The sequence below is a fragment of the Stylophora pistillata genome, chromosome 10 (assembly GCF_964205215.1).
Source record: "Stylophora pistillata chromosome 10, jaStyPist1.2, whole genome shotgun sequence".
Lineage (NCBI taxonomy): Eukaryota > Metazoa > Cnidaria > Anthozoa > Scleractinia > Pocilloporidae > Stylophora > Stylophora pistillata.
This window is the reverse complement of record NC_142528.1, coordinates 4,762,048-4,776,512: the sequence shown is the minus strand read 5'-3', so window position 1 is coordinate 4,776,512 and position 14,465 is coordinate 4,762,048. Positions and strand designations below refer to the sequence as shown.

The 14,465-nt window shown below is 36.4% G+C and overlaps 1 protein-coding gene and 2 pseudogenes across 3 annotated transcripts in view; 1 reads left to right on the top strand and 2 right to left on the bottom strand.

Moving 5' to 3' along the window:
- The window catches only part of LOC111342248 (uncharacterized), a 189,693-nt pseudogene that overhangs the window by 68,505 nt on the left and 106,723 nt on the right, over positions 1-14,465 (bottom strand). The gene's annotated exons all lie outside the window — the stretch shown is intronic.
- Positions 934-8,777, bottom strand: LOC148721488 (uncharacterized). Its single transcript, XM_088736181.1, has 7 exons — positions 8,762-8,777; positions 8,112-8,273; positions 7,828-7,959; positions 6,358-6,522; positions 3,677-3,749; positions 2,946-3,153; positions 934-2,077 (listed from the first exon to the last, which is right to left on the bottom strand). The coding sequence occupies exons 1-5, from the start codon at positions 8,775-8,777 to the stop codon at positions 3,724-3,726; spliced, it is 501 nt and encodes a 166-aa protein (XP_088592307.1). The 3' UTR covers positions 934-2,077; positions 2,946-3,153; positions 3,677-3,723.
- The window catches only part of LOC111333240 (uncharacterized), an 11,734-nt pseudogene continuing 3,757 nt past the window's right edge, over positions 6,489-14,465 (top strand). Inside the window, exons 1-6 of the transcript XR_015992498.1 lie at positions 6,489-10,703; positions 11,102-11,413; positions 11,862-11,974; positions 12,387-12,694; positions 13,512-13,779; positions 13,928-14,125. The product of XR_015992498.1 is annotated as an uncharacterized LOC111333240 (transcript). The remainder of the gene's footprint in view (positions 10,704-11,101; positions 11,414-11,861; positions 11,975-12,386; positions 12,695-13,511; positions 13,780-13,927; positions 14,126-14,465) is intronic.

Sequence of the window (14,465 nt, the reverse complement as noted above, 5' to 3'; positions counted from 1 at the left end):
TATGGTCACCAGATCATTGAGAAAGATCCATTTCAAGATAATTTGACGTTTGAATAACGGGCTAAAGCTAGAAAATCCATGGCTGGGCGAGTTTATGATGGACATAACCTCGGAAGTATTTGCCAGCATTGGAGAAGACATCATTCCAATTTTGGTGACGAATTCAGCGAAACGAAGTCCCAGCTCATCTACAATATAACCGATTTTAGAGAGGCTAAGTATCTTTTTTCGAGGATGGACATTGATGGGACCGAGATAAACAAGAACAATATTTTGAAAAAGCAAATGCGAGCTCCAGAGAGGTGTGGACCCTAACCAAATCTACATATATGTGACATATATATGTTACATATGTATGTCACATATATGTGCTCTATATTTGACATATATGTCAAATATATGCCACATTTATGTGACATAAATGTGGCTTATGTAGGAATTTGGCACTCCTGTTGCATGTATATCACATATATGTGACATATACGTGTAACATATATGTAACATATATATATATATAACATATATATATAACATATATATGTAATATATATGTGGAACCTGGGAACCACAAATGCATGTATGTGACATATATATGTTACATATGTATGTGACATATATGTGCTCTATATTTGACATATATGTCAAATATATGCCACATATATGTGACATAAATGTGGCATATGTAGGAATTTGGCACTCCTCTTGCATGTATATCACATATATGTGACATATACATGTGACATATATGTAACATATATATATATATATAACATATATATAACATATATATGTGGAACCTGGGAACCCAAAAATGCATGCATGCATGCAGGTCATGCAGGTCACGCAGGTCAACCAAAAGGCATTCATGTATTATAGTTGATAATAGCTGGCAAAAGACAATTGCAGTCAATATAGAATAACTACAGTCCTTAATTGAGACCACAAAACTTTTTATTTCTGTAACCAGGGCCAGAGCTTTGAGAAACCCTGTTAATATGTGCATAGACAATATAACTGTATAGTGTATAAATATACAGTTTTTGGATATATGACTATATGCAATAATGAAAGAGTTTACTTAATAATAAGGAAATAAAATTGAACCCAGGATAAAACTGATCGAACCACAACATGCAAAGTGACATGTATTTGGTAAATTACAGGTCAGTTGAAGAAGTAATGGTTTGAATGAATCAACATGCATTAAGTGTTTTTACAATTAGTGATTTTCACAAATTCTGATAAAAAAATAAGCTTAGCTAGTCATTAAAACACATTTCATATATAGCTATAGCTAGGTTTCACACTGACTACATATATAAATTATGCATGAAACTTCTCTCGAATTAAAGCACATCAATTGCCATTAAGCAATAAAACCATGCAGGCATTCAATTAAGAAAATAATAAGTCTATATCACCCATAAAAGTTAAACTGTTGGGTGCATGGACTTCAATGATGTGTATTGGACAAGATTAAACATGCAGGCGCACTGTAAAAGGAGAGGTGCATGCCCTCAGGAGCCTCTGGGGTAACAAATTATGGTAAAAGGAACAAATGCTGGGGGATGAACAAAAGGAGCTAATGAGATATCTATTGTTTACTTCCACCAGCATGGCGGCAATGATGTAATGTGCGAACCATGCACCTACTTAGATTTCAAATTTGTTGCCACAAAGAAAGACAGTTTCCACTGGAGAAAGGAAATACAAATCTCAAAAATTCTTGTATTGTGATGAAAACATAAAACAACTTTGAGGAATGCACCCACAGTTCACTGCTCTGGATTAGGCTATAGCTCAAGTTGACTTGACTCCCAGAGTTCTACACCACATGACGGTTGATTGACAAATGGTCGAGAGGTACCTAAGGCACCTCTCCTTTTATAGAGTGCCATCATGTTTAAGGGTCATAAAATGTAAATGCATGCTAAAGATATATATATATATATATATAAAGAGTGTCAACATTCCTCTTCCCTTTTCGAAATTCCTCGACGGCATCCTGTGCACTTATCTTGGATCGTTTTCCGCACAAGGGCTACTTTTGAGTCCTTGAATTGGGACTGTACAACTGCTGTCAAATGAGAAGCAAGTTATATACTTAGAATCATGAATTAGTTTGTGATATATATTAAATATAGTAATAATATCATCTTTCACATGCATGCAGTCAAATGGCTTACATGCATTTTCTTCCGTGTGTCTCAATCGCCAAAACAGATCAGGAAGGACAAACGTTTCTGTGGGTAGTTTTTTAATTCATGGGAGACCATGACGTTCTTGTAAATTGGTCACAACTAGAGCTGATCAATTACAAGAATTGGTTCTTATAAGTGACCATGTGATAGGGTGGTAGCTTACTACAGCTTTTAATTAGCAGAAAGTTTGGGATGTTATTGGTTGCCAATATTAAAAATTGCTGACCACAGAAGAGGTTCACAAATGTGCAGATCAATGAACGATCATCCCATATATTAAGTGTTACTCTAAATTTGATCAAGAATTTAAAATATTTTTACTTAAGTGAGGGGTTGCTAATACGAGATCTTAAAAGCAAAGCATAAGGCAGTCAGTAATTCAAAAAAGTGTTGCTCATTAATGTGCTGCTCATTTAATTAATTTGAAAAGTATAATTAACAATTATTCCACAAGCACGCATTGGATATGAGATGATAGATAGCCAATGAGGCGCATAGCGCCGAGTTGGCTATAATCATCTCATATCCAACAAGGGCAAGTGGAAGAATTGTTTTATTAAAAATGTTAAATTAACTTGTTAAATTTTATTAAATTTTTAGCTCTCTTTTAATTTTAAGCTGACACGTACGCTTACCATATTTCTAGATTATGGTATATTGGCTGATATACCATGATGGCTAAGCCAATAAAAAGTCTTGAATTGCATTATCCAATGATCCAGTTTTTAATAAATTAAAACATACCTGTAATAGCATGGACTGTCTTTGGACAGAGCTGCTTATAGCCACAATAGCCCCCTCCATTTAGGTTAGAGACACTCATTGTCTCCTTACTGAAAAAGACATCCAGCAGGTATGATGTCATAGAGCCAATGGTTTTCCCTTCTGCTAATGCATTTAACCGTTGGGAGGGATACCAATATACCATGCTTCCAGTCACTACCTCTTCCATCTATAAAACAGAGAAAACAGTTGAAAGTAATGAGAACTTGGCTGAATTCTAGATCTATCTTTGATATAAAGTTAAATTCCGAAAATAAGCCCCAGCTAGGGCTTATATTTAAAAGGCTGTTTTTAAGGGGCTTATATTCAGTGGGGCTAATGGAGGGGCTCATTAAAGGAGGGATATTTGTGTTTCAAAATTGGCTAGGAAAATGGTAATATTCATTGGTGCTTTGACTTCTGGGAGCTTATGGACGGAGGGGCTACTTAGTGGGCAGTTTTTTGCGTTTTGAGTTTGAGGGACTTATATTTGGAGGGGCTTATTTTTGGTATTTTACAGTACATGTTGTAGATATATATACATTCAGAATACCTGAGGTTATTATATCAACAGTATAAACATGATCTTTAGGATAGCTAGGTAAGTATTATCTGAAGCTACGCATATCAATCACTAAATAAATCAACGTTAATTATGGCAGATTTTCAAGACTAATTATTATCAATCTATTTTTATGGTAGCATAAAGGTACCTTGTGTTTTCCGGCTAGCACTGAAGAAATAACCAGCAAGGGGTTTCTCATGTTTCTTTACTTACAGACTGCTCTGAGAAATATTGAATAATGCAAACTAAATTTGATTGCTAGGAAACAACAAGAACACTGTTATGAACAAGGACCAACAACTATAATATCAATAGATGCAGTAGATTCCCAGTAACTTGAATCTCACACTCAAGCTAAAACTGATTTCCCCTAGATTAATTGCTTGACCAATGAATTGAAGAAATCTTACTTTGAAAAGAACAAGATCTCCCACTATATCTAAGACTAATGTGTCTTTGTTTTTACCCATCAAGCCATTTTCTTTATATTTTAATCCTTGACAAAAACTTTTTTCACTGAACCCTGTTGTTGTTTCCCCTTTCATTGGGGTGCAAAATATATTATGGTCACTCAACAGACATATGACACCCAAGTGGTCAACCAAAAGCTTGCAACAAATATTTGTTTGGTGGAGCAAAAACCAGGATTGGGGTGAGTGATGATGAAAAAACTAATGAAGAACCTGTAGGAACAACAAAAGTGGAAGGGGCATTGTCTATACCCAGTTGTTGCATGTTTATATATACCAACACTTGCACTCAAGAAAACGATCACTGTGATATGTGATTGGTTACGTAAATGAATGAATTATATAGGCATTTGTAAGTTCTTTGATTGGCCATTGGGGGTGTATATGAAACAGACTGAGAAGTGATTTGGTTCTATAAACAATGAAATAAACACTTTTGGCCTTTAAATTGTCTCACTTAAGGTGACACAGGCAAATAAAAATAAAATATTTCCATCACCATCATACAAAATAGAGTAGATAAAGTATTACCACTAATTTTCAGTTGCAAGTCTTTTACTTGTCTTTTTAGTTTTGCATTCTCTTCTCTTAAGAGAATGCTTTCCTGACAACCGCAGGAATTTTCTGTCTGGATTCTCTCTGTGCATAACATAGTCATCATCACAGCTATATGCAGAACACTTGTGATGGAGCCGCTTTTGTTTGACCTTGAAAAATGTGTTTCATTAGCCAATAGAAGAAACAAAAACACATTACAACTTCACGACGGTTAAGTGTGTCTTTCTGAAATGAGGGTAGCCGCTGGCATTTTTACCACGAGGGCTCACAAACTGCATTTCTGAGAGGCGTTCGCAAGCGTTCGGCCTTTGTCCGATGAAGTGAGAAGGCTGTTGAAGGAAGAACTTGCGACTTTTGGGCGGAGAAGCTATTATTCTCTTTCAAAATGCGGGCTAATTACGTGGCATCAAATTAGTATCCTTTTGTTTATATTTAATTCGCGTTTACAAAAATATCCACTTGTGTTTTTCTGCAAATGAACGCCTAGCGCTAAAATAACGATTTCTGGTTTAGTGTTGAGAAGCGTTTTTTAAAAAGGCTTTAAAACGAGCCCTTAAATGAAAGTTTTGGTTGAGATAAAGCGGAAAAACGGATTTCTTATGAAAATTATAACTCTTTGCCGCTATTTCATTTGCCTTTGAAAAACTGGAAAGCGAAATTTAAATTAAAGGCTGCATGTGGCAAATAATGTATTTTTGATGGAATATTTTGTTGACCAGAGGCGGCTGGTCACGTTCGTAGTACGCTTTATTCAATTCATTAGTGCGTCGCCGATGTTACCTCAGTGTTTGATTTCTTTCACAAGCCTAATTAAGGGCAATATGGTATCGGCTTCAATAACGCTGAAATATTTCAGCTGTTAGTTTGAGACGCTCAAGCTGTCAAGGAAACAAATAAAGTTATGAGCAATGTTTATTTTGCTTATCAAAATTCGTAAACCTGGTGTTGTGTACGTAGCATATCTTATTCGCCAATTTTAAAACTATTTGAAAGTCTGTTGTAAACTTCGCTTACAGAGGACGCTTAAAAATTTGCAATTTTCAAACCAGACTTGGAGGACTCAATCGCAAACCCAAAACCTTCCATACTTTTTTGCAACGCATGCATTGCGGTTTGATGAAATGGCTAAATGGCCTCATCATCTTACACTTTTAGCGTAATATAAGTTCCGGCTTTCCACTTAAAAAATTATAAAGTTAATTTTAACAGTGTATCAAAACATCATCCGAACATGAAACGAGAAACAAAAGAAATATAAGGCACCTAACATCAGAGCGCTTGCGATCGTACAAGCTATATAGCTACATTTTCGGAAATTGTTCGTGCCGTGAATAATAAATATTCGATTAGAAAAACAATAGAGTGCATATAATCGACCCACAAAATGTGGGTACACACTTAAACCGCGCTGAAGTTGTCTTGCATTGTTAATTTGACTAACCTATCAGAATGCCGAAAACTTGCTGACACATTGCATTGGGTATTCCCTGCATTCACAAGATCAACCAGAAGCCAAGCACATTCGCTTCTTTCCAATAAATCAGTCAAATTTACACGCCTAGACTTTCAAGGTGCGTCAAATGAAAGTCACAGTAGCTACAAGACAGTTTAGTGGGGTTCACTTGAGAACTTGATTTAGGAAAAGTTTAGTGTTGGTGTTATGTATTTATTGTGGTAATTTAAAAGGAAGTAATTATTATTAAGTCCTAATAAATGGTTTTATAGCTTTCAACAAAATCATTCCACAGTGTGTTTCAGTCTTTCAACATATCACACAATAGTGTCAAAAGTATAAGTTTACCTTTTTTCTCTTTTTCTTTAGACTTGCAAAATGTGTCGAAAGAATGTGGAACTTGTTTCCTCAATGTTGTGCTTGTAAAATGCTCAAAGTCACCTACATCATCTACACATTCGATATCTGACAGTGACTGGCTCTCCCTTTCACTTTCAGACAATGGCTGTTGAGCTGAGTTACATAATGAAAAAGATAATAATAATCATATCATTATTTCAAACATACTGGCTTAATGAAATAAAATTAGTTAGCTCTCTTACTATATATAACGCCTTGTGCATGGCCCATATGGTTGGGTAATAGATAGTTCTAGGCCCAATACAGTGTAGTTTCCATTATGTTCCAAAGGCAAGGATAGTAAAAATTTTTAACAATATTAAGAACCCCAAATCACCTCTAGGCAAAACAATTGGCTATATAGTTACAATCTTGACCAAGGAGTGAACTCCAATGCCCAAAGCTACTCGGCCATCTATAACCTCTTTAGGAATAACTCATTTATTTGTGCTACATTAATTGGTCCAGTAGTTCTAAATAATTACCAGCTGAGGGTCTTAATCAGTCTTGCATTTGACCCGTAAGATACCCAATAAGTTTGCAGGAATTGATTATGTCTTGCTCTTGTACGATCATGCATGGGTGATTTAGGTAATTTCAGGTGTTAGTGGGTCAAATGGCCCCCTTTCACCCCTAACTTTCAAGGCATTGTTAAGGCCACCAATAATTGGGTAATGAAGTTGAACAATTTTAAAATGTATAGTGATATTTGAAAACTTGCATGGTTTAGTTATATTCCTGACTCCTTTGGTTTTCTTTTGTCCTTGGACCCTGTGTATGTGATTACTTGTCTGACTGTACAGAGGTACTCCTTCTCTTGATTTACATGCATATTGTTACTACTTGTACATTCAATATCTGAGTCATAGTTGTCATTTGGAGGTATGTCAAACACCTTTGCTTGTTCCAGCCTTCTCTTCAGAAGTGCCTCCTTTAAAGCTTTTGCATTGGCAGCTTTTTTAGCCTTTGCATCATTGTTAAGGGTTTTCCTCCTTTTTTGCTCATCTTCGCATTCACTCTCTACATCTTGTAATTTTTGAACTGATTAATATGGTAGCAACAGTAAGAAAGAAATCATGCATATAACAATTAAGCTAAATTTTATGTTATGCTAATATCATTGCATGAATTTTTTTACATTAAAAACCAGTACTTAATTATGAGCAATTCCTTCTTAATTCTGTCCTATATCCTTTTTTAAATTAAAGAGAATTCTTTAGGTTAAATTGTGTCACTCCTTCATTTTTTCACTCTTTAATTTGAATGATGCTTTTTTCTTTCTAAAATTTCTAAATTATGTGCAAGTTGTCTGTTCAGCTTTGCACTAACAAGGCAAAATAATGACTTAAACCATTATCAATAATAATACTCATATTTATAGCCATAGCCATATTGATGAAACTGCCAGTTTATTTCTACCTGCAGGTCTCTTTCTTTTCTTTGCACTGACTGCAGCTTTCTTGTTGGTACTGGAGGCTGCAGGTAATTTTTTCTTCTGCACCTTCTGCAGTTTTTGTCGACCAAGCTGAACACTTTTCAAATATTCAAGATCTGCAGGATTAGATTATTTTTCAATAGAAGCCAAGAGAAGAAGGGAAATTGAGAAACAACTGCTAGTTCTCATTGAAAGCACTACATAACACTATCATGCAATTCATATTTAAATAAGTTGTTTCTTCAAGGAACATACATCTCGAGCTCACCTCCAATGTCTACGATAAAGGCAGGATACCAGTCAGTATGATTAGAATCCTTCCAAAGAGCTTCACATGAAGCACCTTTTACTCTTTCACCACATTTCCTTAGCTCTTCAGCTCCGAAAATCTTCTTGATGTCATCTTCTTTAAAGACAACAAGGTAGTGTTCTACATGCAGGACAACAAAAGGACATTTTTCATTGTAAGATTAACAATTTCACTTTTCTCATGACGACATGGTTTAGTTCTTTGATTGATAATGGCACCAGGCAGCCACGCAGTTGATAGACCTTTTTGCGGTAAAATCCGCCATGTTGAAAATGAATGGGTCAAACAGCGCGCGAAATACACCTTTAATTTTTTAGAAACTTCTCCAATGTTTAAAATCTATACAAACTTGAGTGGTGAGGGTAATGTAGAGGCCCTGCAAGCATTTCTCTATTTAGAGTTGGGAGAATTACTGGGCCAAAACGCGTGCAATCGTGTTTTTAACATTCCATACTTTTGTCTGGAAATTTTTCTCACTATATTCTTCGCGCAGGCGACAGACGGATGTATGGAAAATGAAAAACACGATTACCCACTTTCCAGCTTACCTAGATAGATATATATGCCCCTCAATTTCAAACAGAGAAATGTTTGGTTCTCCATATTACCCTCACCATTCAACATTTGGGTAGATTTTTAGTATTACATTTACGTTTTTTGACATTCCAGTAATCCTCATACAAACACTGTGCTTCCTGCATTAGCTGTTTGCCCCGTTTTCGAAATGACGGTTGTACCGCGAAAAGGTCTATTGCAGCATGGAAAAGCAAACAGAGGGGGGCTTTAGGATTTTCGGTTTTACGGTTTTGACTGTCTTTTGGATCGGTTTTTCTGTTTTTGGGCCAAAAAAGTTCGGTTTTTCTGTTTTGATGTTCAGAGCGGTTTGCGGATTTCACGTGTTTTTGCATTCGGCTTTCGGTTTTCACGAAAACTCTGATACGGTTTTCGGTTTTTCTCTTTTAACTCCTTTAAAGGTGAAAATGTATAGCGGTTTTGTCAAGTTTGCATGGGGTCTTCGGTTTTGCTGCCTTTTTCGTCGGTTTTTCGGTTTTGGCGGTTTTTTTGTTCTGGTTTTGCGGTTTCCCAGAGGCCCCCCCCCCAGAGTGTGCTGTCCTTAGTTATCTAATGGCCTTTGTATTGATATCAATGAAAACAATAACAAATTTCACGCTCTCAAAATGTGCCGAAGGTAGCGAAACTCTGGTCCACCTAGCTTCCAAAATTCTTCTGGAACTAAGGTACAGCAAAGCATTTATTCGCAGCCAAGATAACTATCCTTAAAACGCAGTTAAGGTCGTCAGTGAAGCGACAAAGCGCCTTTGTGTCTCTCATTATGAAAAAAATTGTCCAAAATGGGCGAAATTTAATTGATGAAACACTGCTTCCTTGCGGCGCCTGGAAGGCGGCTCAAAAAATTCCCGCCTTTGTCTAGTCACGTGAATCAACCACGTGATCAGTGCCATCAGGCACTGGAAAACGAGGATATTAAATTATTAACTTACCAAGGTCCTTAGTTCTCTCGAGTCCACGGGCCTTGGGATCTTTTTGCAAAGTAAGAGCATGCGCTTTGTACGTGGGCGCGAAAATGACGGAAGATTCTCAATACCAGCTTACGCCACTCACATTCTGTGTCCGCACATCGTCGTATCAAATGAATGAGATGGAGGATCAACCACTTGCAAGTCTTGATGGTAATTATAGGCCAAGAAAACGAGGCCGTTACAACGCTCATCGAAGAATTATATCCCTTGGAAAACCGAAGAGGACTCATTTTCGACATGGAAAGACAGTAAGCTCTACCACCGATGAATATGAAGAAGACACCGCTGAGGAGCGCCAAGCGCACTATTCAGATGGTGACAATTCAGAGGAATTTACTTGCGCTGCAGATGGAAATACTAACTCTGATCTGTCTGATGTGTCCTCCTCTTCAGCACGAAGTCATGAGGTTATGTCCTTGCCAGAGGACAACAGCGATGATATCCCAGACATGGATTGTAGTGCATCCGAAGGTGATGGCAGAAGCTACAGTGAGAACTCTGCAGATGACGAGGAAGAATTGATTTTTGACGACGGCATATGTACTCAAAATGGTGATCCGACCAAAAGTGACCCGTTTGTGTACCCCGGCTCCCCACTCAAACTGTCTGAGAGCATTCTTTTGATCCTAACTTTGGCAGTCACTCACGATCTCAATGGAAGTTGTCTTTCAGATGTAATCTCGTTAGTTAATTTGCACTGCATTCCTGGACCCCAAAACAAGTGTGTCAGCTCATTACGTGCCTTGAAAAAATACTTTTCAGATTCGCAACTTCCAATAACAAAACACTTCTACTGCAAATTTTGTAGTGAATACTTTGGAGTGTTAGGGAGTACAGCTGATGTCTGCTCTATATGCAATAAAGTTGTGAGCGATTTGAAGAAGCAGCCATATTTTGTTGTACTTTCCATTGAAAGTCAGCTGCAAGAACTCATGCAAAGTAAGTGTAGTTACTCCAAAGTAATTATGATTGCTATAGTTAGACTTGAAGATTCCAAATGCACACTTTGGTGGCATATCGATGTTTCCGGTTTTTTGTTGATCAAAACAGTAATTAACAACAGTAACACTAAGATTTCATGGTTCACTCTTAATTAGCACGACATGTTTGAACACCTGTAACTCAGCTGGAATCTGTGATATGGAAGTGTAGATTAATTTTAATTTTGGTGGTTTAATTTATCCATGGTTTACATTTTATTTTCCTTTGTTACTGCGTATGGCAATGTTTGACCATAATTAAGTTAGTCCAAAGTAATTAATTGCTATAGTTAGACTTGAAGATTCCAAATGCACACTTTGGTGGCTATAGTTGTTTCAGTAAATTGTAACAAAGGAGAGTATAAAAATTTGAACGAAGGATGAAATGAAACCACAAAAGACATGCATGCATTTGTACTCAGTAAAGCCTAGCATGTCATTCATTGCTACACCGGCAGTTGTTATTAAGAGCAAGATTATTTCTTTATAATTCATCAGAAGAGCAATTTCAAGAAGACATAAAATATCGTTTTCACTGCAATAAAAAATCACCTCAGGACATTGATGATGTTTACGATGGTCACCTATAAAGAGAATTGTTCCAGAACAATGGTCCACTTTCTCAAATGGAGAACCTGTCCTTGAAGTTCAATACTGATGGTGTGTCCATATTCAAATCCTCAAATTCCAGTATATGGCTTGTGTTCTTCCAAGTAAATGAATTACCTCCAATTAAAAGGTATTTATCACTTTAAACCAAATGATTGATACTTGATAGTAATATTCTGTTAGAAGGGCTTTTTTTCATTAGTTTATTGTGATCTGGAAGGTAAACCTGGCTAACTGTGTACTGTTACTTTATTAAGTTCTATTAAATGCGTGAGAGGCTGTCGCTTTATAGTCATTGATATGATTATTGGGCAACCTTTCATAGTTAGAGAGTGGCTGAAGTAAAGAGGTTAGTTTCATGGCATCGTAATAATGGTTGGGAGATATGGCCATGACCCATACAGAGTACCTCAATAACAAACTACCGGGTAAGTTTAAACTCTGGTGGCCCTTAATGGCCTCGTGAGTTGTTGCAAAAAAACGTATTTCCACTATTAGCCAGTGTTAGCCCTTATGTGTTGTTGCCCATTGTGATGTGCCCATTTGAAGACATTGATAAAATTTATTTGTTTTGAAAGGAGACGTTTAGAGAACATGGTATTGGGTGGTCTCTGGTTCGGTGACAAAAAACCAGTAATGTCCACTTTTTTGAAGCCCTTCAAAGCATCTTTAGAAGTTCTCGAAACAAAAGGTACATGTTGTAATAATGGACATCATAAAAGTTGTTTGTTAGGGGTAACATTGGGTTTTAATATTATACCTGGACTTGAGGGAGAAAGCCAAACAATGTGTTATCAACTCTGGAGGATGTACTAAAACAGAAGATGTACAAAATGTGTTGATTAATCTTGAAATAGCCCACAGTTAAGATTCAGACATACAGAAGCTTGTCACTGATCAATTTAAATAAATAAATAGAAATGAAGTATAACTTAAATGCTTATTGTTCTTTTTTAAAGTAAAGCATGTCATTGTTATAGTGTACAATGTATGTTTTATTACATATATGTCTTTAATCAATTATAACAAAAATCCTTTCCATAGATGTAAAACAAGAAGTATGTTCAATTTAACAATTTAACTTGGAATACTTATCTCTGTAGGGATGGACATTGTAATTCCAGGTAAAGGCTTAACCACAAGTAAAATATTTCTTCTTGGTTCAGTCCTCGATTTGCCAGCCAGATGCAGCTTCTTGGAAATGGTTCAATTTAATGGCTTTTGCAGCTGTTGCTACTGCATGACTCTTGAAAAATCTTGTAAATTGAATGAAACAGAAGGTCATAGGGGAAGAGTAACAGTTTTTCCATTCAACTTTGAATCCACCAATGGTTTTGGCCCTGAACGTACCAGCAGAGGCATGATTGCTGATGGTTTAGAGTTCCTCCAGGGTAAATCAGCAGGAAAGCCAGTAAGTTTAATTGCCATTGAAATGTGATCAAAACTAAATGTACTGACAAAATTTGTTTCATGATTGTGGTAATAAATAGTAATGCATGCAGCAATTTATATAACATTATTCCATGGCATCCCTGCAGCACACCATGGTAAAAATCCAAGTTGGTTTTTTTTTTCATTAATTAAACAAACAAATTGCAAAGCTAGCCAATAGGATTCCATAAAATCTTTATCAGTAATTTCTTTTTCCAACTGACCATTGGGATGGAATAAAATCTTTATTGGTTTTAATTGACTTGCTTCCTCTGAAGAACGTCTCAGAACATTAGATCCATGCCAAATTTGTCCCTGGTCAGTTTTCCCAATTGGAGTTAGGATGGCGTGTTAACCAGCTAAATCCTCCATGGATACTTGGAAGTAACATGAGGCCTTGCAAACACATTGAAATTAATTTTTAACTGGATCAGGAGTAGTTGGAGCTGGCCCGGGATTAAACTTTATCTTGGATTTAGCATTGGATATTTATCAACTCTGTAACTTTGGATAGAGCAAGTGGGTATTTTGTTTGGTTACCTCAAACTCCCATGTTTATTTCTCTTTGAAAAGTTTCCTGTGGTATCTTATTGCCCTCAAGATGTGACGTATCCATATTTAAGTTAACACCAGTAAGCCTTGTTTGGATGCAAAATCTTTTTCATTTCCAAATCATGTGAAAATAAACACATGACGATAGCTATTGATACCGCATGTGAAAGCAAGAAAAATATGAAATACGTGTAGATGCAAGAATCACTTTTAATTACAATGCTTGAACTTTTATTTTATCCCAGGTGAATGGAATGAAAGGTGTCTGCCAGTTTGCTAGCCTAAAGACCTTTGATATCAGCAGAGGCATTTGCTTGGATTACATGCATGGGGTGCTCTTAGGTGTTACCAAGCAACTAATGAGTCTTTGGTTAGAATCGAAGTATAAAGATCAATCCTGGTACTGTGGTGACTATCTGTGTCTGATAGATGAGAGGCTCTGCAGCATCCAGCCGCCAATAAATATCACTAGGACACCAAGATCGATTGAGACTCATCGCAAATATTTTAAAGGTAAAATCACAAATTGTAATTTCTGCAATTTAGTAGCAAGATTTGATGTTAATATGCAGACCATGGCTAAAAAGAAACAACCATTTCTGAGTTACTTTCCAATTTTGATGTTTTTATATCAGACATACATTGTTCATTATTTTCACAGCAACTGAATACCGAAATTGGTCGCTCTACTACAGCATTCCTTGCCTAATTGGCATTCTGCCAGAGGTATATCTGCACCACTTCATGCTTCTTGTGTATGGTATATGGCTTCTCAATCAGGAGAATATTTGTCCAGAAGACTTGCATTTGAGTGCAATACTTCTGCAGAAATTTGTGATGCTGGTTGATGCTCTTTATGGTGAGTTTGCTGATGTAATTGAAAAGTGTCCTGTACCTCAATTAGATTTATGGTGTACAGTGATATTGTTCTGGTTATCACATGTAGCTGATAACTTTGTTAAGCATACATGTAACACAAAACCATACTGTCATGCAACTTGTCAATGATGCATTGTGGAAAAATTAATGTAACAAAAGACAGGGTTTGTATAGGTTATGGAAAACCTGGAAAGTCATGAAATTTCAAAATTTCATTTTCCAGGCCTGGAAAGTCATGAAATTTAGGTGTGGGTCATGGAAAGTCATGGAAAATCAATATGCTCTCTATGAGTGAAAGCGATAAGACCCAAAGTTGAAAA